Source organism: Ammospiza nelsoni, chromosome 13 (genome assembly GCF_027579445.1).
Source record: "Ammospiza nelsoni isolate bAmmNel1 chromosome 13, bAmmNel1.pri, whole genome shotgun sequence".
NCBI classification, from domain to species: Eukaryota; Metazoa; Chordata; class Aves; order Passeriformes; family Passerellidae; genus Ammospiza; species Ammospiza nelsoni.
In genome coordinates this window covers 17,394,345-17,416,380 of record NC_080645.1, presented here as the reverse complement: position 1 = coordinate 17,416,380, position 22,036 = coordinate 17,394,345, and the positions used below count along the sequence as shown (strand labels likewise).

Here is a 22,036-nt window from a genome sequence, read left to right as displayed (position 1 = left end):
ATAATTTAATTTATTCTGTAAATATTACTGTAAACCCAAATTTTAAAGCCATTCTGTTGTTCTTAGAACCTCTTCCCCAGCTGTGCTTTTTTACATAAACAAATTCTGTGTTACAGATTCTGAGTCCTTTCTGTCCAGCACCTAAAGGACTTGGGAACCTTGAAAGCTGAAGGCACAAACACTGGCCCAAACCCACAATTTACTTTTGTGTAGAGAGCAGAACTACACAGAACAGTAAACTTGTAGCTGCCTCTTTTTTATTATTTCCAGGGTAGGAAAAGTGAAGGCAGTGCTCCAAAATGTACCTGGGAGAACTTTAAACATTGTTATTCACATTGAAATGTGAAACTTGATTCTTGTGTATGAGAAGGTACTTGAGGTAGTTCTGTCACTCCTGGGTGGAAGCACTGGCTGTTTTAGAGAATGTTTCACTTTAATTCAGCGGAATATTAACTCCTAGCTCTGTTAATAGTGTTAATGAGAAGAGCTGATGGGTCAATTTAGTCTGAAACAGAATTTGGATCCTTGAGATGTGCTGAGTTAAAACAGCAGCAGCACCACTGGAGAAAAAACTTCAGGAGCAGCAAAAGTCCCGTAAGAAAAAATGCCCTAATGGAATTCATAATTAAATATTTCAGAAATGTATTTAACAAACAAAAGTAGCAAGCCTAAGCTACTGAAATAAGAACAAACTGTGCTGTGCTGTTTTGTGACACTGTCTTGGAAGTTTTATAAGCTCTTGTAAAAAATAAGAAAGAATTTCTGAAGTGCCCTGAACACTTCTGTAGAAAAAACTCAATTACTAAAGAAGCACCAAGCCAACATCAATCAGTGTAAAGGCTGCTGGAAAGAGCATTGGCACATTTCATGATAAAATCACCTGCACAACTGGGGTTACCGATATGAAGAGTCAGGTAGACTTCTCTAGACTTTATTTTTTTTTTTTTTTTTTGGTATAAATAAGTTCTTTGCTATTTTAATTGGCATAAATATCAGGGGCCAATGATTGAACACAATTATGAATTTCATCTGAAGATTCCTATAAAGCCCAAAGGGAAGCAGAGCTATTGAGGGGTGAATGGGATTTTGTATAAGGTTAGGTTTAAAAGTTTAAAATGATTGTTTGCAGTGCACACCTTTGTTTTTTTTTCTTTAACATTGATGGCCAAGTATAACCAGGCCACTATTTAAGCACATCAAATAAACCTGCTCTGAATAAATGATTCATTTGCTATTTGGCAAACATAATTTACTGAATGTCTAATAAAGCTTGAAGTTAGCACTTTACACAAAGTGAAACGCACTTTCTTCATTTTGTAGGAATTGTGTGTTATTATTTCGTATTCACTGGGGATAAAAGGCATCAAAACTGAAAATGCTCTGATCATCCCTAAAACACTTTGTCAGTTTGCCTCACCTATGGCTATGGGTGACAAACTGCAGGGACAAGTCATTCAACACCTTCCTCCTTTCAGTTCCTGGGTTTTTGCTGTAATTGCCAGCAAGAATGTGAAATTGCCAGTCCTGGAGGTGCTGGATTTTGTGGTGTGAATGATCATGGGCAGCAGCCTGGACTGAGGCCAAAGGAGCTGTTTCATGTTTACAGCCATGAGTCTTCCAAGGGCAAGAGCCTGTGACTCTTGGCCTGGATGAGGTTTAAACAGACAATTTCCATGTGGAGAACTCAATACCTGATTAATTCCTGACCATCCTGGTCAGTAAAGTGGTTTTCTAAAATGCATTTCCTGGTTTTCAAGTGAGCTGCAGTAAAGGTTCTAGAAATAGTCTGTGCTGGTGATGCAGGGAGAGGACTATTACATGCTTATCATTTATTCTTCCACAGAGGTGGGTTCCTGGCATATTGAAAACTCTCAAAGGATGAAATGGATTGGTTTGGCAGATCCAAAGAGGCTGAATTAATCCCCTGGTTAGAGCATCTGAACTCTGCTGATGTGGAACAGCACAGCCTGCAATGTAAAGGTATGTCTGCTCTAACTGAACACAGAGAGTCCATGATTTCATATTTTTTTAGGCCCTTGAGCTCCTTCATCTAAATTACCTGCAGTGTCAATTAGTGGTAATTAAGACAGAGATGGAGTGATGGATTTGATGCAATCTAATGCATTTTAAGAAATTAGTGTTAAAAGCAAGTGTTGGGTGTTCTGTGGTAATTACCAAGACAGTCCTTCTAAATATTACATAGTTTAAAAACTAGGAGTGATAAATGTTGTGTACCATCAGTTTTAGCCAGTTAATATCACTCAGTGTATTACTGCCCATGTGTATGTGTGCATTTGGGAAGGGAACCCATCATACCTGCCCATTGTAGGTAATTAACTTCAAAGTTACTCCTTTTCTTATTGAATGACATGATTCCCCACAGCTACAATCTACCCTTCCCTCAGGTGCTGCTCAAACTGGTATTTCATACACTCTTGAAGTTGCTGTGTAGGACAGAGGGGGCAGAAAAGGCCGAGATCTCCCCAGTGAGGGCAGCCCCTGGAGGAGCTCTGCCTGCAGGAGGCTCAGCCAGGCAGGGCTGGTGCTGGGAGGCAGCTCCTGCTGCTCCCTCCCTGCTCCATGGCAGCCCTGGCCATCCAGCAGGCCCTGACTGCCTGGGGAACGGGCTCAGGTGTGAACAGGGCTCAGGTGTGGAACAGGCTCAGGTGTGAACAGGGCTGAGGTGTGAACAGGGCTGAGGTGTGAACAGGGTCAGGTCTGAACAGGGCTGAGGTGTGAACAGGGCTGAGGTGTGAACGGGCTCAGGTGTGGAACAGGCTCAGGTGTGAACAGGCTCAGGTGTGAACAGGGCTGAGGTGTGAACAGGCTCAGGTGTGGAACAGGCTCAGGTGTAGAACAGGCTGAGGTGTGAACAGGGCTGAGGTGTGAACAGGGCTGAGGTGTGAACAGGGCTCAGGTGTGAACAGGGCTCAGGTGTGGGACAGGATCAGGTGTGGGACAGGATCAGGTGTGGGACAGGCTGAGGTGTGAACAGGGCTCAGGTGTGAACAGGGCTGAGGTGTGAACAGGGCTGAGGTGTGAACAGGCTCAGGTGTGGAACAGGCTCGGGTGTGAACAGGGCTGAGGTGTGAACAGGGCTGAGGTGTGAACAGGGCTGAGGTGTGAACAGGCTCGGGTGTGGAACAGGCTGAGGTGTGAACAGGGCTCAGGTGTGAACAGGCTCGGGTGTGGAACAGGCTCAGGTGTGAACAGGGCTCAGGTGTGAACAGGGCTCAGGTGTGGGACAGGGCTCAGGTGTGGGACAGGATCAGGTGTGGGACAGGATCAGGTGTGGGACAGGCTGAGGTGTGAACAGGGCTCAGGTGTGAACAGGGCTGAGGTGTGAACAGGCTCAGGTGTGAACAGGGCTGAGGTGTGCCCTCTTCTCTCCAGGACATCCATCCTGATGCCAGCACTCATGGACACCCCTTTTCTTCTGACATGGGAATGGTGTCACAGGGCATTGCAGCCACAGGGAACAGAAGGAAAAGCCCTTGCAGTGATCCGTGTGTGTACTGGGGTGGTACAAGCTGAAGTCTGAGTCTGCCTTTGTGTGTATAATGTTTGGAACAAGGGAATTAATTTCTATCTTTTATATGTTATATGACTTTATGCAATTCAGCTGAGGATAGAGCCCCTAATTGGTTAAGATTTCATAAATAAATACAGTGATTCAGAGAAAAAGTAATTAGGGATCAAGATGGAATTTAGAAAGGCTGTCTCAGGATATAGACTGAAATTCTCTGTATACAACTGGAGCACTATTTAAATTAGTAAAAGGAAAGAGAGCAGATTTCTCCTAGGATAGTAAATATCAGTAACTTCAATGTGTGAAAAGCAGCTTCACACAATTCCATGCTGGAAATACTGATTCTGCCATTCCTTTAGTTACTTTTATTTTTTTCAGCCATGTGAATTAAAATTTAATTTCCATTGCATTCTTTTGGATAGGAATCCCAAGTGTGAAAAAGTTAGATATGTCTGTACTCCAGACTTCTTTTCTAAGTTCATCAGTTAGAGAAAAAAATACATAAAATCGAATTCAAGTGCAGTGTTTGCAAGATAACCCACACATTGGGAAGGCTTTCTTTGGCTTTTAGGGCTAAACACTTACCTCTGGGGTCAGTGCATTGTTCTCTGAAGTCTGACTTGACAGCAGAATATGAGTGAAACCATCTTCTTTGCGGACCACAATGTCCCTGAAGCGACAGTTACTTTCATTTTGGCGCACGCTGTATCTCAGTCTCTTATCAAACACATAATCTTTCTCTCCATCAAGTTTCCTTTTCACAGTGCTGTGTAGATTCAAGCTTCCATTGGCCAGGGAAGAACCTTGCAGATGGAAAGAATTGAAGCAAAATTACCTCTATACCATCAAAGAAATGGAGTGATACTCTCTATTAGCTTCAATGGAAATAGAAAAATATAAAATAACAGGAAAAAATAAATTTTGAAAAAGTGCCTGGCTCGTCAAATGTGGCCTCAAGCCATTGTTCTTATTCTGTATTCCAACGTGCAGAACTTTTTGTTCTCTGATCAGACAACCTCTGGACCCAAGGAACTGATGCCATTTTTGGAGAGTATCCAGCAGTAGGGAAAAAAGAGAACTATGAGAAGAAAGATGTAATTCCTCCTTAAAAACAAGTAAGAGCAATAGTAAGTCAGTTTTTAAAGACAGTTTATTCTGACTTACTCTGTGTATGAACTGCAAACCATTCCTTTGCTGATGTCTACAGAGTTTCTGTAATAGGCAATAGATGATGATTGGTAACAGTGCTGAGTGGGGGTGTTGAAGGAGCTTTATAAGGTTTCTATGTAATAATCCTTTCCTAATTACAGGTATTTCACACCATTGCCATTAAAAATAAAGCAGAGACAGGTTGTTGAGAGACAGAGATTAAAGTCACTGGTTTTAGTTTATATAGATACCAGCCCACAATGCAGTATTTTTAAGAAAGGCCAAGAGAGAGCTGAATGAAAACACCTTTGTTTGCTCTGTTCTTTACTCCTGCCAAAGCTGACCTGTTCCAGCTCCTGGTTTCAAATATCCAGGAATTTTTAAAGGGCAGATAACATGAATATTAGAATAGAGGTTTAAATTTTAGAGTTTAAGTGACCACCATCCAATTAAAACTGCTCTGCTGGAATAGAATTGAGCAGTGAATTCATGACAGATGCCTCTCAACCAAAATCACTTACCCTCATTTTGGATTAGCTCTGTTTCAGCTGGTGCTTACGTAGGTAACTGATCTGTCTGACACCTCCCAGCTGGCAGTGGCCTGTGGAATTGTTCACAGTGTGTGAAATCCTGTATGTGCACTGCAGTCAGGAGATGGGATGTGAGAACACAGCCAGTGCTCAGTGGGGTGTGCATGTGGGGACTCACACATCTACTCACAGGGATCCACCTGGTCCAGGAGCCTGTTCAGTCAATCAGGAAACTCTTTTTTCTTGTTGAATTAAGAGATACCATCTAAAGCATTGCCTGGGTTATACTGAATAGAGGATTTGCCTGGTGCAATGCAAACATGGCCAAATTCCATTAAATCATCACTTAAAAAAAATCATTTGAAACCAAAAGAATTGGAAATTTGTTTTCTTGACAAAAAGTGTCCACAAGTGTAGAAATTACCACGTGCTTGAACTTTAAATGCTATGAATAATTTCTTATGGCATGTTTCTTCTTTTTCCTAACTTTTTTTTTTTTTTTTAGTGTATTCTTACAACAGAAATCATCTTTTGAAATTACTAATAGAACACCAATGTCATTGGGAATAATGTACTGAAACTAATTAACCCTTTGACTGAGGCAGGCTATTAAATATTACACTTTTATCTATTCAGTGCTTAACAAGCAATAAGCTACTGAATTGTGATTTCAAACTCCCAAAAAAGTGTAAAGAACTTACAAAATCAGAGGCACAAATGCCCATAGAATGGAAGTTGTGTCAGTCTTACTGTACTGATTATCCACCTGGAAGATATGCTACATCTATTTTAAATACAGATGGTAAGAGAATAGTAGAACATTAATTCATTCAGATAATCCAGCTCAACAAAAAGTCTCACAGTAATTTTTTTGGTTTGTTTTATTCTTTCTTATGTATTCAGTTTGTAAATGAATGCATGATGTAAGAAACTATAGATCTTATCACAGTATTTTAACTATCTGGATGCCAGCTGAAAGAAATTTAATCAGAGGAAAGATCTAAATTCAATGCGAGAGAAACATAAATGAAAAAGTGCCATTTCCAAAAGTGGATCATTAAGAGAACAATATATAGTGAGTAGCTTGTTGTTTCTGTGTCTCCAGTGCACCCCTGTAATCGGGTTTAATCCGATAAACTGGAGAAAATGATCAGCACACTCTGAAGACAGCCCTGCTGTGGCACCAGGCCAGTTGAGCACTGTGGGAGGTGCTGGAGCTCCTGCTCTGCAGCCACTGGGATTGTCCCTGCATGAGGGGCAATATCAGCACACAAGGGGAGCAGCACCTGAGCATGTCAAGGTGAAAAAGGACTGTGACAGGCAAAAAGAGACATTCAAAGACCCAAAGGAATTTGTACTGCACGTGGAACAAATTAAGGATGTCACCAATTAACTAAGGAAGCTTTAGATATATCTAAGTGTGGATTTCTGGCTGAATTGCGAGTATTTGGTGCTCGGTCTAAATACAAAAAGAAAACAAAAAAAATGAGAGAAAATGCTCTTTACTGGGAGTTTAATTATTACTTTGTATTTAATCAGCAGTAGAACTTGTTGAATACCTAAGCCAACATTTATATTTGTAAGAAGCTTCAATATTTCTTAAGGCAACCTAAGAAGTTCCCAGACCACTGCTGCATGCAGTAATCCTTCTCCAAGAATGGCAGTAAAGGATGCTATTTAAGGAGAAAATGCAAGCTTGGTTGCTTTCTGCAGTCCTTTCCCATAGTATCATCCCTAAATGTTGTATAGAAATATGAGAGGGTTTATCCCTCCTGTTTCCTTCAGTGTTTGCTTGTGGACCTTTTCATGGATTTCTCTAATCCCCTTCTGAGCCTGTTGATGCTGTCTGTCTCCACAGCTTCCTGTGGTATGAGTTTGAGAAGTTGGGTAGCCACTACACAGAGAAGAATTTTCTTTCATCTGTGCTTTTATCTGATGTTCCACCAGTTTCAGTGAGTGGTCCTAGTTCTGCTATCAAGGGATTTCAGGAGCAGCAGTTGTGCATTTAGTATATCTGAGGCCTTGATGATTTTGTAAACTTTGATTGTGCTGCCCTAAGCCACCCCCTCTCCAAGGCTCTTTTATTCCTGTAATCCTCTTCATTATAGCTGCCCATCCCTGCATCTTCTACAGTACTGCACCACTGCTAAAGGCTCTGACACTGGGGTTCCATTCTCCCAGGGATTGAAGAAAACACATTAGAAATTTATATTCTAAAAGGCTGAGGCAGACAAAGCGTGGGAGAGGAAAGAGAGGAAAGGGAGGAAAGATTGCACTGATCCTCAGTGCTTTGGGGGAGCTCCACATCTCCTTCATTGCTTCTGCCCACTGCTGGAGGACACCTCAAGCTCCTGTTATTTTCAGATACATATTTTCTGAATGTTTCATCAGAGCCAGTTTAATGGTGCCACCACCCCCCACAGCAACCCCAGTGCTGGTAAGAGCAGCCACACCATGAGTTGGCCTGGTGATGTGCTCTGGCTGATAACTCACCCTGCACAACTGGTTAATTTTCAAATAGATGCAGTTCACCTTGTAGCCTCAAAAGTATTAAAACTGGTGCAGAGGGAGGGATGGGAATAACAATCAGGGTGTCATGGGAAGGAGAGCTGGACTGCTGCTTTTATTAGCAGTATGCATTTATGCTGGATGGAAGGGATGATGGAGCTGAGGCTTTAATTTTTCTAGGTGAAATAAGCCATGCTCCCTCACTCTCCCTGGAAAAGCAGCTTGGCATTCCTCAGCCTTCCCAACAGCCTTTAACTGCCTCTTTTCTGTCTTTCTTGTGGGTAATGGTTAATACTGTACATACTTAAAAGCTGTGTTCTGTTGATAATTTACTAATAATTTCAGACTTCTCCAGCTAAGGGAGCATCTGTAAGATATCTAAAAGCAATGAGTTTTTATCCAAAGTAAGAGAGCATGCATATTTGCTTGTCTTTTACTGCCAGTATTCTTTCAGAAGAAATAAAACAGAATGAGCTAAAAAACCAAGAGGAAGCAGTGACTAAGTCACAGAGAGTATTTAAATCAAGGGCACCATGAGGCTACAAAGATTTTTGTAGTGGAGAAAAACAGTGGTTAGTGACAGGCAGAAATTCTTCAGCAGATGGTACACAGAAAGAGAGATGTAGAAAAAGGAAAGATAAAATTAAAAGGGGATGTTTTTTGATGCTGTCAAGAAACTTGACAAAACAATAACTCTCAATTACAATATCTGGAGAAAAACAGAAATGTGATAACAGAAGACAACAAATATCATCAGAAAGACCACTATTGTTAGCTCCTGGGAGCATCAATGGATGCTGTTCACAGAGTTTTTCAATATTTTCCAATTTGCAGACCCTTAAGTAACTGCCAGTAAAGATGATTCTGCTCTCCTTATGGCGGGATGTGTAGAAGACAGTTTTTGGTATTAAAGATCTGTCTCTACTTCCACAAGGTCCCAGGCCTCCACTGGGACATTTTGTGCACACACCTGTAGGTACACTCATCCTTCTGGGGTAAAGAGCTTCCTGATGGGAGTTTGTCTAGAGCAGAAGAAGAAACACTTGTACCCAAGTGGATTTATACACAAAACCAGAGAGACTGGTGGATATTCATTTAAGGAGTCATCAAAAGCTGGTTTTCAAAGAGTGTTATTTGTTTGAACAGAACTGCCATGGACAGACAAACAAAATAGCCATTATTTGATTACTTCTAGTTTTAATATTACTGTCTATATTGCTTGGTTCAATGCATTGGTGGTTAAACATTATTATAATATGTTTATTATAATAAATAAATAATATTTATTATAATAAATAAATTATAATATGTTATAATATGAAACAATACTGGTTGAGGTTGGTGGGTTTGGAGACCTTCAAGCACAGGCCCACACTGGTAGCAGAGCTGGGCCTACAGCCAGGTTTGCAAATTGTAGGGAATTTTTGACTTTTCCAAATCTAGGCTTTATGTCATGACAAACCTTAAATTTCTATACATAATTTCTGTGCAGTCTTACACTTAGCTGAGAAATGAATCTGACATTCATTTGGGTTCCACACAGGCAATCTCCAAGCTGACACAAATGTCTGCTCCCTCAGATTCTGAACGGGGCTGCCCAGGAGCCACAGCTTCTGGGAGCCAAACCAGGTCCTCCAGGCTCCCTCTTTGTTCCCCATCTAGAGCCTGGGAGCCCTGCAAGCACTGATGGAGCATGCCAGGCTTTCAACTTGCAGACTCAGTGGCAGACTGCCTGAAACCTCTGGCATAGCTGGCTGCCTCCAAGCTAAACGTGGGAGTCCTGCCAAGCAGACTGCCACACTGCTCCTGCTCCCTAGGGACACAGCCTTAGGACCTTGGCTCAGATTTGGAGAAAGTTTTGAAACCCAAAATGTTTGGAACAAAATTTCAGTTATTCAAGAAATTGGGCATTTTTCTCTGAAACTTTCTTCATTTGTAATTTGTAAAATTTCAGCCTGGTTTTGTGTGGGTTTCTGTGATAATAATGGGACACAGGGCAGGATCACACTGGCATCCTCTGTGTGAGTGTGAATACTGAGGGAGTTCAGGAAATTGTTGGACTTGGTGAAGAGTAGTGCAAGTTACTTCCACTTGATGTTTCAAACCCCTGGATCAGGAAATGTGGCTCCTCTCAAGCTTGCAGGGCAATATTAAGAAAAAACCTAGTGATTTGATTTTGACCCTTCTTCACCAATTTCTGTCTGCTATTCCTCAGACAGTCTCATCTCTCCTCTCTGTAGCCTTCTCCACTCTGCATGTGCTGGGTATCCCACAGCAGGACTCGAGGGATTCCTGACTTGGGCAGAGCTGCTGAGTTTGGGCTTTTCAGAAAAGAACCAGACAGAGATTTAAAGGTCTCCTCCTTTTGCCTACAGAATGCAAGGGAAAGAAAATACAGAACCCAAGTGATGGATTTGGAGAACACAAAAACTGTAATGAAGAGCTGTGTGAGAGGAGCTGCAGAGATCAGCTCTTGGGCCAGGAGAGAACACCTGGCTGCTGAGGAAAAGCAGCTTTCCCCTGAACCAGAGCTCTCTGCCAGAGATTATTCAATCAGGGGTGATGGAGGCCACTCCTTAGCTCTTGTGGGGACAAAGGAGAGGCTCATTTGACCTTACAGCTCTTTGTGACCCTTCAGTTCTTCATTAAACAAAAAATTCTAAAATATGGGAATCAATGCATTTCAAAGATACATTTTGTATCAGAACTTCTCCACTAATAACATAAAATATTAGAAAAACTTAATTAGAAACAGATAAAAAAACCCACCAAAACTTTATACACATCTGTAATTAGATATGCAAATTGTCTTAAAGAAGCAGGTAACTTTTAAGCATTCTTACATGAGCTCAAACTCCTCACAATGCAAAAGCCAAAATACACTTTAAAGTGATTTAACTTCAAATTTCATTGGCTTCATCAGGAGACTTATGCATTTAAATCTGACCATGCATTTTGCTGGTTTGGGAGTTTTTAGTAGCATTATTTGATGCCTGGTTTGAAAGATTCCAGTAGCTGTCACATAGAGCCAGTAAGACTGGGCAAGGTCAGTTCTCCTTCCCAAATCAACCATTTGCCAGGTTGCCAGTAGGCTGGAAAATGGAAAGCAGGGTGATATAATTTATGTTGACTTCTGAAAAGTTTTTGGCAGGGCAATTCAGCAGAAGCTGTTAAGGAAATGAGTACTATCATGGGCTATAGAAAGTAGCTAATAAAAATAAATAATTGGAACAAATGGTTGCTTTTCATCATGTCAAGCTGGCTGTCCCAAGGATGTGCAGGAGGATTAGTTTATTTAATGTATGTATTAATGAGCTGGGAAGAGAAATAGGAGAGGAAAACTCGAAGGCAATACAAAATAAGTAGAGTGAAAACTGGGAAAGATTTTGAAGAGCTTCACTGAATCAAAATAAAAAGGTGAATTGGCAACAGTAAAGCAGATTAAATGCATAGTGAAAGGGATCATACATAAAGCTGTGTTCTAAATTAACTGTAACAAGGAAGGAAAAAAACCCCAAGAGCAACTGTGGATCACTCAATGAAAACCTTTATGCAGTGTGTAAGAGCAGAAAAAATAATTCTCCAAAGGTTCTATCATCACTGTATCAGTAAGCAGTGGGAAATCATTTGGAACAGCTCCTGCTGTTTTCAAAAGGTATTAAAACCACCCCCCACACCAATGGCACAAGGAGATACTCAGAACTCTCAGGAATCAGCAAAGCCTTCCAGGTGGCAGGAAGGCTGAAAAGGCTGGGGCTGCCCACAGACTGACAGGGCACCCTCCACCTCATCCCTTCACAGAGGGACAGGAGGCCACTCAGTGAAAGGAAAGGTCAGCTCCCCCCAACAAAATCCCAAATCCCAAATCCTGATCAAATAAAATGTGCATCTTATTGTTAGCTCCTAAAAATAACTGTCACAAAACACCATTGATGCTGTAAATTTGGTAGGATTAAAAACAAACCAAAAATATTGGACACATACAGATAATGAGAAGCTATTTGATTTCCTGTAATTTGCATAGTTCTTATAGAGAATATAAACCTTATTCTTGGAGAACTAAGCAAGTCAGTAACTATGATGATTAGAGAGAAATGTCTCCTATATCTTCTTGTTCACTTCAAGACTGTTTCTACCTTCCTCTAAAGTCTGTCTTAGGACTTGTGATGTGTCCAGTCACTGTCAGAGACAAGGACCTGGCTGTTCTGAGTGTTCCTGATTATGACAAGCATTAATACTGAATAACTTGAATGTTATTCACCCACACTTACCAGGGGACTTTAGCAAGGGTGGTATTAATTCTAAAAAAATTCTGGTTTCTCTAGACCACTGGGTTTGAGCACACCTGAGTAGTGATTTGTTACATGGTGATACACAAACCCAAAGCTGCAGCACTATTACACATCTCAGTTGTCATTCCTACTCCATGCCCTGGCCTCACTTCCCATGGGGATTTACACTGCAAATCTCGTGACAGAGCCCACACTGCTTCACCATCACTCCGTGGGAAAGGGAAGAGAGAAGCCAACTGATAAAAAAAGTGTATAATATGTAGGGAAAGTGTGGAACTTGTTTGTGTGCTTCTCACCATATCAGTTGTGTGACAACAGTTTTTCCACGAGTGGGCCCTACTTGCAATGAACACCCTCTCCCTCCCGCACAGAGGAGTTCTGTAAATCACATACCAATGCCATTCACCACAGGGGAATTGTTACTGACTTCCAACACGCTGGGCAAGTTTTGTTCTCCTTCGTGATCATTTAAATCCACGTTTTGCTGCTGTGAGCCATTCCCAAAATGTCTAGAATCTTTCTCATGGCTTCCATCTCCATTCTGCAGACCATTATGTGGCTTTTTCAGTGGCATAATCTGTAAACCGCTGGGAGTAGTTCGGTAAGTCACAGTTTTAGCAGCCCTGTCATTTGCAGACCCTGGCTTTGCTGCATATCCTCGTTTCTGTTTTTGATGAGATGGATTAATTCTCTTCCTTTTGTGTGTTGATCCTTTAGACTTCCCAGATTCAGAAGGTCTGTGTGATATTTTCTCCACGGACGAGCCTCGGCTTTCCCGCAGCAGTTTGGGAGCGCTGCCCTGTTTGCCGTGCCGGGATCGCTTCTCTCTGGTAACGTGCAGTCTGTTGAACTCATCAATAAATTCCTCACAATGGAGCAGGTGGTGTTCAGGTTCCCAGGTGTCTTCATTGCTCCCATAGCCTTTCCACCTAATCAGATATTCCCATTTGCCCTTCTTGTTCTTCCTTTTGTCTACAATCCTCTCTACCTAAAAGGAAAAACCAAAACTGTGTTAGAAAGAATTCCCATGAACAGACCTGGCAGTACAGGAGTGAAACACAGAGCCCCAGTGGTATTTTGACAGCAAGGCCACTGCCCCTTCTGAAAACATTAAAAGAGACATAAACACATCCCCAAATCTGATCTGCTCCAATGTGAAGAAACAAGAGAGAGTCTGAGATCATTAATGAAAGCACAATTTCTTTGAAAATCTGGTTGCAAAATGAGACTCTTGCTTTACATTCCTCAGCTACCTCTTGTTTCAAAGAGCCAAATAAAGTGGCTTTTGCTGCTTGTTTGTTACTGATAATTCTCCTGAATCCACAGATGTATTTTGTCCCTATAACATTCCCCAGTCTTCTTTGTGCCTTGAAACTACCTTGAACAGAAAACTAATGACAACAAATTGCAGTATTTTACAGCAAAGATCTTGTCTGCAGTAGTATACATCCACTTTGCTGCCTCCAACTTACACAAATTTTTGAATGCACCTATTAAAAAAAAAAGCAAAGAAAGGGCATTAAGTCAGGATTCTTACATTGAAGGAATGAATTTTATCAGCTTCTGCTGGAGAATGTCATTGCAAGGAACATTTCTACACCAAGGGCTAATGGATTGTATTGGGAATGCACCCAAAATATGAATTAACAGCAACATTATACTGTGCAACCTGGATGCTGGTCAAGCCTCAAGTAGAGGGAGAATGCAGAGAAAAATCCAAACACCACACCAGTGGCAGCAAGTGGGGATTAAACTGTACCAAGTCAAATTCAGATCAAGTCATTGGGAAAAATGTTGTAATTGCAGTAGGAATAATACTTGGTAATGTGGGAAAGGTAGGGAGAAAAAACAGTTTTTATTACATAAATCTGTCATGAAAAGTCAATGCTGGAAGATCAGTTATGATAAGGAAAATTTCAAAGACTCTCCCAGGTCTTCTTTTTTCATTGTTTAATTTTTAAATTTTGTTTTTAATATGTGGTTTATGAAGCATAAAGATGCCACTAATGAAAAAAAATCATTATCATTAACCCAAAGCAGTATTGTTAATTTAGAAGAATAAATAAGTGGACAGATCATGTAACAGCTTTCACTGCTCCTCAATGAAAAATCATCTCATGTGAAGAACAACAACAGTGGAATCTGTAAGGAGAATTTAACCTTGAAGAAGGGCAATCACAGCAGTGTAAGTAATTGTTCATTTTAGGTCCCTTGTTAGAGCAAACCAATGGATTAATTCTGTCTGTTCACTGCCTGGAACTGTACATTCATAGAAATCTTGGTGGGTTCCCCAAAGGAGTCTAAATGTAATTAGCATCTAAACATTATAGTTCTATCTCAGTTAATTTACATGGGAACTGTGCTGAGATATCTGTCTCTGAGTCATAGTGGGCACCTTCCTCCATCTCCAGGGCTCCCACTGCAGCATCTCAAACAGCTCCTTCCTGTGCTCTGCCTTATCAAATATCTACACAGAACCACCTCAGAAGCAAAGCAAGGCATCCTCTTCACTCTGAATTTAGCACAGTCCCCTTCAGGATTGCTCAGAGAGGCAAAACAATTAACTGAAGCTCAGGCTGGGCAAGTTTGAGATAATTTGTCTAAAAAGAGGGAAAAGTCTTCACAAAATGAATGAACTGGCATTTTTTTTTCCCTCATGTGGGATGTGTGGCTTTCAATTGTCAAACTAATAGTAGACTTATTATGATCTTGTTGACTTTATAGAGAGCAGCTGTCCAAATTAGCCTTGGCTTTAAAATACTTTCATCTTCCTATCAGGGACTAGCCAGAAAAACTGTACATTGAACCACGGAACTCTGTGTGGGCTGCCTGTGGATTTGTTACCTTAATTACTGCAGCTTGCTAAAGCAAGGAGCAAAACACATACATGTGTGTCCTGGGGAAAAAATGAAATTGCTGCTAAACTTGGTAGACCACAGCTATCAGTACTGGAGAGTGTGGGTTCCTGCTTTTCTCTTTGTCTGTACCAGATAAACAGTGTACATGCATTCCCCTCCCCTTCCATTCAGGACTTTGCACTTGGAACACAAACTCTGTGTCAGTTTGGTGCTGCTTGAGAGTTACTTGTCTTTGTTTTGGGGGATTGCACCAGCTTTGTTCCCCAACTTGCTCACTAAGGGAAGAACCTCAGAAAGGATGGACAAATACCTTTTTTGGGATCACATACAAAAACCATCTCTCCACCCTCACCTTGTTTCACTTGGGCACATACACAGATTTCTTATTTTGACATTGTTGCTCTATGTGAAGAGGTTTTGTGGAGGGTGTTGTTTAATATGGAACACACTCAAGTATTTTGGTGATGAGGCATCCTGCATTTCAATTAGGAGGATAAAAGGAGAAAATATGAGTAGTCTTTGTTCCTGGGAAATAAAATAATGGCAATGGAGGATGTGATTAACCACTTAAACACATCATGAAGGGAGAATAAAAGCAGTCATGAAATTGGGTCAAATTTAATAAATAGTTTCTGAAAAAAATGTTCAGAAAGCAAATATATTTGGGTAAGACAGCATTTTCAGAACAAAACTACCAATGTTCAAATTTAACTTACTAAAATGAAGACTAAATAAACTGAAGACAAAAAGTTTTGTTTCTGGTCAACCCTCTTTTCAGTTTATTGTTTTGCTGAAGAGAAAATGAAAAAAATGTGGTATAATCCAAAATTAGTTTGTTTTCCTTGATTTTTTTAGTTCAACCATAATACCCAGTGGCTTGACTAATGATGCATAAAAAGTCTGAGTAGATATTTTCCTGTCCTCATTACTGCCTCATTGTTCACTGAATGCATCTGAGGGGTAGCATCAGATATACTTGACCTCTCAACATGGTCCCTTTTCTACCACAGGGCTTTAAGTTCTTCAGTAATATTTATCCCCTTTAGGTGCCACTGGGGAGTGCTTCAGTGGAGGCATAAATATCAGGGTTTTAGCCACACCTGCTGCTGTCTGTCTCATTTCCCTCTCATCCACAGTCCACAGTAACAACAAACATCACTACTTTGTTTTTTTAATGATGTGTATTTGTTTTAACAGGTACTATGTGAAATAATAATCTTATTGTATTTACTTAAGGTTGCATAAATCATATCAGTTTTCTTAATGAGAAATAATTCTGTGACAGCTAGTGATTAATAGAAATAATACCTTAAATCCTCCCCTAGAATAAGCAACACATTTCTGAGAATATGCAGGAAACATCTAGGGCTTCAGTGTCTGATCTTCCATTTCCCCCCTCAGTTCCAGCTTTAATCAGAACTGAGTAACATGTTCCCAAAAGTGACCCTGGTAGTTACAGTTGCCATATCCATGATTTCACTATATTTGCTTTGGAAAACTAAGGAGTTAAATTTAATAAAAGTGCAATGACTACAAACAAACCTTGTAGAGGTATCACAATTAAAAGATTGCCAGAAATGTCATGTACCATCACTTCCCCGGATTCTCTCTCTCTCCCTGCCCCTGCTGGCCAATTCTGGATGAACTGAGGTTCTGATATGTTATCATATAAATACTTTTAAAGAGAACAAATAGAATGAGAACAAGGCATCTGTGCAAATGCATTTGCAACAAACTTTTTAGCTTCCAAGTAGTCTTAAACCTTTCTCTATACACAGCTGCACAAACTAGGATGAAAGTCATAAATAAAAAGCCTTTAAAATATATCTGCATTCTATACTTCATGTGAAATAAAATAATACATTAGTGGATTAAAGTACAAATATCTAGAGCTTCATAAACTTTAGTGTTTTGTTTATATATGCAGAGTACAACAACCCCCCCACCCTTCCTTCACAGAAAATTCTGGATCAAAATCATTTAACCACACAAAGTTATTGTTTGCTCATCAAAAAAATTAAATCTAGGCTAAGTTTAAAAAGGGTAATTCCTATGGAATTATTTCTACAGCTGTAACTATAATGTCAAAGCACAGCACACTCATCTCAGTTCACAGCTCTAACGAGCATAAATAAAAATCCTTGTGTTCCCAGAAAACACCTTCTGGGAGATCAGTAAACTTCTAGAAACATTTGGAAGGTTGCATATACACTTAGTGATTTCCAAAATAAACACATGTCATCTCCTCTTCTTTCCATGCACATCCATGGAAGCAACTGAAACTGTAATCACTGGTGTTCAGGTGGTCTCTGCTAGTGAACTCCTCAGAGCATCAGAGCCACTGCAGGAAAGACACTGGAAAAACTGCCTTTCATTACTATGACTACAGGACTTGTACTGGTTTATGTGGGTTTTTTTCATTAGAGGTCTTTGTCCCATGTTGTGCCTGAGGGTGTTGGAAGAGTGTTTGAAGAAAATGCCAAAGAAGGAAAGGCAGTAAGATTTCTGAGAGAGATAAAGGCCATCTGATTCAACATGTTTGTCTTTTAAAAATTCACTATTGCCCTAACTTCCCCCTTGTTGTTACCTTTGCTTTGAGAAATACTCTATCTCATTAGCAGTAAATCTTTTGCCTTCTTGTCTTTGTAACTTTTTTTTTTTCTTGTTTTTGTATTTGATTTCACAAAATCTGGTAATTGGAGCATTTGTTCCAGATGTACAAAAAATATGGCAACATATCTTCTGAAGCAGCCAGTATTCATGTTAGGAAAATAACAGTGGAATGGCTGCTGGGACTCTCTTCAGAATCTGACCCATGGAGTAGGTCCAGCTATGAAACCCCCTCAGTACTAAATCTGTGCTGTTACCTGGAAGGTCACAATGAAATAAAAGGGCTAGAGAGTCTTAAAAACAAAAGGGAAGCCATTCTTCATTGGAATTACTCTTAGGCAAAACATCAAATGACCTCTTCCCAAGAAAACCAGTGGACACCCCATTAATCTCAAAAGACACTGCTTTTTGTTCAGTTCCTTTTTTTTAAGCATATGGGCTTTTTATTTTCTGATTTCCAATTTCCTTAGAATCAGAAGAGACCGTAAAACTTAGTAAGGAACTCCTGGAACTTCTGCATTTTCACTGGGAAGAGCCTATCAGCCTGGTATGGAAACCACTGCATTGGGTATGTGTGTCCTTCAACACAGGCATGGGAAGACTCAAAACAGGATAAATGAATGCTGTGACATCTCCTGCTGCTCCCTGTCCTGCACCTTTGATGTTCCCCTCCTGAGACACAGTAACACTGCAGAGGTGTCCTGCTCTGAGATTCCATGGTTGGGGTTTAGACAGAAAACCAGGAGTGCAATGCCATCAGTTGTATTTACAGTAGTGGTGCAGCCATTAGAAGTTACTGCTCAATGTGGTGTTCTCACACTGCCCTTTGCTGGACCCAACACTTTGCTGCAGAAGTACAGTGTGTGAGTTACCTTCCCTGAGCAACATTTGTCTAAGGGGCCTCCTGGCAGAGGGAGTTTCCCCTCATTAGCAGCAGAGATCCAATCTGAACCAACCACACTTCCAAGAACACTCATATCTTCAGTGACCTTATACCAGCTTCTGGGAAGTCTCATCTTTCTGTGAAATTCAGTCTCATTGAAACTGAAATTCTGCTCTGGTCTCTGTTGTTCTTTCCTGACTCTCTTCAACCCTGTCCTAGTGCTGCATCTCCACTCCCACACTGGGGCCCTGGTTCCCCCTGGTTCCATCTGTCCTGCTGCTCACTCTACCAACAGGACCCATTTTCATAGCCCTGTCCTCTCTTGTTTTGTTTCTAAAAGATTTTTCCTGGTCAGAACTTAAGAGTGCTCAAATCTCTCAGTCTGTTAAAGCCATTTCCCTCTCCCACTATAAATTTAAGGATGTAATCTACATCACTTTCTTTTCTTAGGATATGGAAGAGTATAAGTTATACCTGTGGGGGAAGTGCCACAATCATTGTGGGTTTTGGAGCAAACAGGAATAAGAATATACACAAGAGTCTTGCACTGGAGGGAAGGTGTTTTTGTACAAACTGATACTGTCCCCTAGAACAGGAAACTTGACAGATGACAAAGGGATCAGAAAGAAACTTTTTGGTCAACTGATGTAGTCCCTGTCATTGTAGGCAATTGCATCACACAAACCCTTTCATACTGGACATGTTTGTGATACAGAACATATTTCTGTCCAGGCTTATTGCTCATAGGTTGCACAGCAAAGAGCTGTTCCTTCCTAAATGCATTGATTTTGTTAAAATGTCTTAGGCTTTCATTTGGCAGGCAAGTATGTTTTCAAAGTTGCAAAAGAAGTGTATGAAAAAAATCAAGATCTTTTATAGCAGCAGGTTAAGTAATCTTGAGAATATTCTTTATAGAGAGACAGAACAGGAGTTTTTCCTTTGCAATCAAAGAGTGCATCCATGTCACCAAAAACTGTCATGCAATCTGGGGGAGACCTCTCTGGATTTGTTCCTCCATAAAAGGTTTAAGTACTTTTGACTTACAGGCATTATCACCACATACCACATTTTGGAAATCCAAAAAACATGGTTCTGTTTATTTTAAAGCACAGTGACACATTTTATTTATCAAATCTCTGTTTTCTTTTGTACAATAAATCAGTTTGCTACTGTATTTCATTGGTAATAATTGAAAAGAAAGCAAGAAGCAGGACATTCCAAATTCTTGTTGTTCTTTGTGCTAATATGTGGTCAGTTCTGAACACACCCACCACAAACTTGCTGGCACTACTCATTTCTGCCAAATTTACTGGGAATCTCCAGTTTTCTACTATCTGAGAGCGTGTGTGGGAAATGTGTGCATTTATCAGCAAAGAAGGGCTCAGCACAACATAGTATGGTTCTGATTCTGCCTGTACTTCCTTTAAGTACTACAAGTCAGCACAATTATTCCCTATTTACTTACATGCAAGTAAAATCTAAGTAGGAATCCCTGGGATTTAAACCAAGAAGATTTTAGGTTTTTTATTTTAAAACAAGTTTATAGGAACAGGAGCATGACTTGAAGAGACTTCTAAGCAAACCAGTGTTTAGATGAACAGATCCCTGTTCTCTCAGTAGAACTGCTTGGAATTTGTTAAAAATACTCATGTTTCCAAACAGATTTTGAAATGTGTTAAGTTATACTTAAAAAATAAAAATATGACTATCACTAAAGGTGCTCCTCAACGTTAAAGCAACTCCAGAAGTGCAGGAAGCAATTATTAATTTACATATCATTTTATCTGAAATAATTAGAAAAAGATTAATTCTGTTTTCTTTTATATTCATTGGCAGTATTTTCTTCTTTATCTTGTTCAGTTATGGCTTTTTTGGTTTTTTGTACAGTTTACACAGTATTTTTCTTCACCATATGGGCTTCATTCAGATTCAACTCAAGGCCAGGACTTCAGTTCAACACTTTTACATCCATCTCAAAGCTTAGTCAGAAGTGAAGATTCCACATTAAAAAAACACAAAGGTTTAGCTATAATACAGCATAAACAAATATTTGAACTTTTTGCTGTACTGCCACTCAGTGAGTCATTGCTTTGCAAATGCTACTGGTATGACTGTCACAAAACAAACCACATGTTCTTGTGGGGTAGGTAGGAAAATATTTTCTTAGGCCTTTTACAGCAAAGTGGTAAACTTGACCACAGAGATGTGAAAGCCTTGGTTTTGGGGAGCCCTGTGTCACTACATGTGTCTATAGGAGCTGAGGATTTGGGATTTCAGATGTCCAGAGAAGATTTACAAGTGAACTTGCTGGCCCTGCATGGGTGACATGGCAAAGAGGACATGAGGGACAAGAGGGGGCTACAAGGGGACACTGGTCAGTCCTGTATTAAAGGGCTCAAAGTGGATTGTAAAGGGATATCTAAAGCAGGGTAATGCAAGAGTTTTGCAGAGATTTTCAAGGATTGAAATGAAAGCTTGGTAAGAATGAAGGCTCTGGGTTGCAAAACAAGACAAATGGACAATGAGATGTAGTTACTCTAGATCCAGGATATGAAACAGCAGTTTTTGTGTAAAGGATCTCCAGTGGCAGTATGCATTTTGTAGCTTTTGCACACAGGGAGATAGAACTATTTTTTAAATTATTGTCATGGCTTAGAAATTATATTCTCCAATTTAGTACTCTCTAAAACCACCCTTTGTTCTCCCTCCCCCTCCAACTGGAGACACAAAAGGCAAAGACCATGGGTTGAGATATGAACAACAATGAAACTGCAGTGAGATAAAAATTAACACTAACAACAACAAGAGGTATAAGAAAATAAATAATTCACACAGAAAAACTCCCTGTAAGTAAACAACACCAGACAGTTTCCTCTACCACATTTTCTTGACTGGAAGAAACCCTCTCTCCCTGGAAGAGTCCCTTTCCCTGTCCCTGGCAATTATGTGAGGAAATATAGAAAAACATCAGGGTCCTGGCCATGCCCCTTCTGGCTACCACAAAAAATTAACCCTGTCCTGGCCAGAACTAGGACAACAGTAATACATACCTGACAGAGAAATCAAAAATAATCCCTGGATCTGCATGTGAAGGAGGACAGTAATCTCTCCCCATCACTGACACAGAAGGCAGAATAAAATGCAGAACCCTGTCCATGTTATATGAGTGACTGGACAGAGATAAGGTGATATGAGAAGGATAAATCATAAATCCACTTCATACTTTCTATCCAGACTAGAATAAGGGGCAGCTGGTTTGGAACATCCATATAGCAAAAGTAGTAACAGTCAAATTTGTGAATAATACCATGCAGGGAAAGGTTTTAAAGGGAAAGGGCTAAAAATAGATGACTTTGTACAATACAGAAGGCCGAGGGGTGATCGTTTGAGTGAAAAGCTGAAGTAGCAGTTTGGAAAGTAGCAGGATAATAAGGGAAGAAAACTCATGAAACACAAAGCTTTCTTTCAGAATTCAGTAGAATTCTTCATTTTTGTGGTTACACAAATGAAGTTAATGTGGTGGCAGAATACAGGAAAGAGCCAAAAAGAAAGGTAGAGCAGAAAAAGGAATAAAGAAACATGCTTTAGGCAACTATAATGGCGTGACAGGAGCACAGAATATTACAACTAAGTATCCAGGATACCAGAGCAACATCACAGAAAAATGGCACAGAAAA

General features: G+C 40.3%; 1 protein-coding gene across 1 annotated transcript in view; it reads right to left on the bottom strand.

Annotated features, from left to right (window-relative positions):
- CDYL2 (chromodomain Y like 2) overlaps window positions 1-22,036 on the bottom strand; it is a 56,444-nt gene that overhangs the window by 11,680 nt on the left and 22,728 nt on the right. Inside the window, exons 2-3 of the mRNA XM_059481665.1 lie at window positions 12,402-12,996; window positions 4,115-4,332 (exon numbers count right to left, since the gene is read on the bottom strand). Coding sequence (XP_059337648.1) covers window positions 4,115-4,332; window positions 12,402-12,996 — 813 coding nt within the window. The remainder of the gene's footprint in view (window positions 1-4,114; window positions 4,333-12,401; window positions 12,997-22,036) is intronic.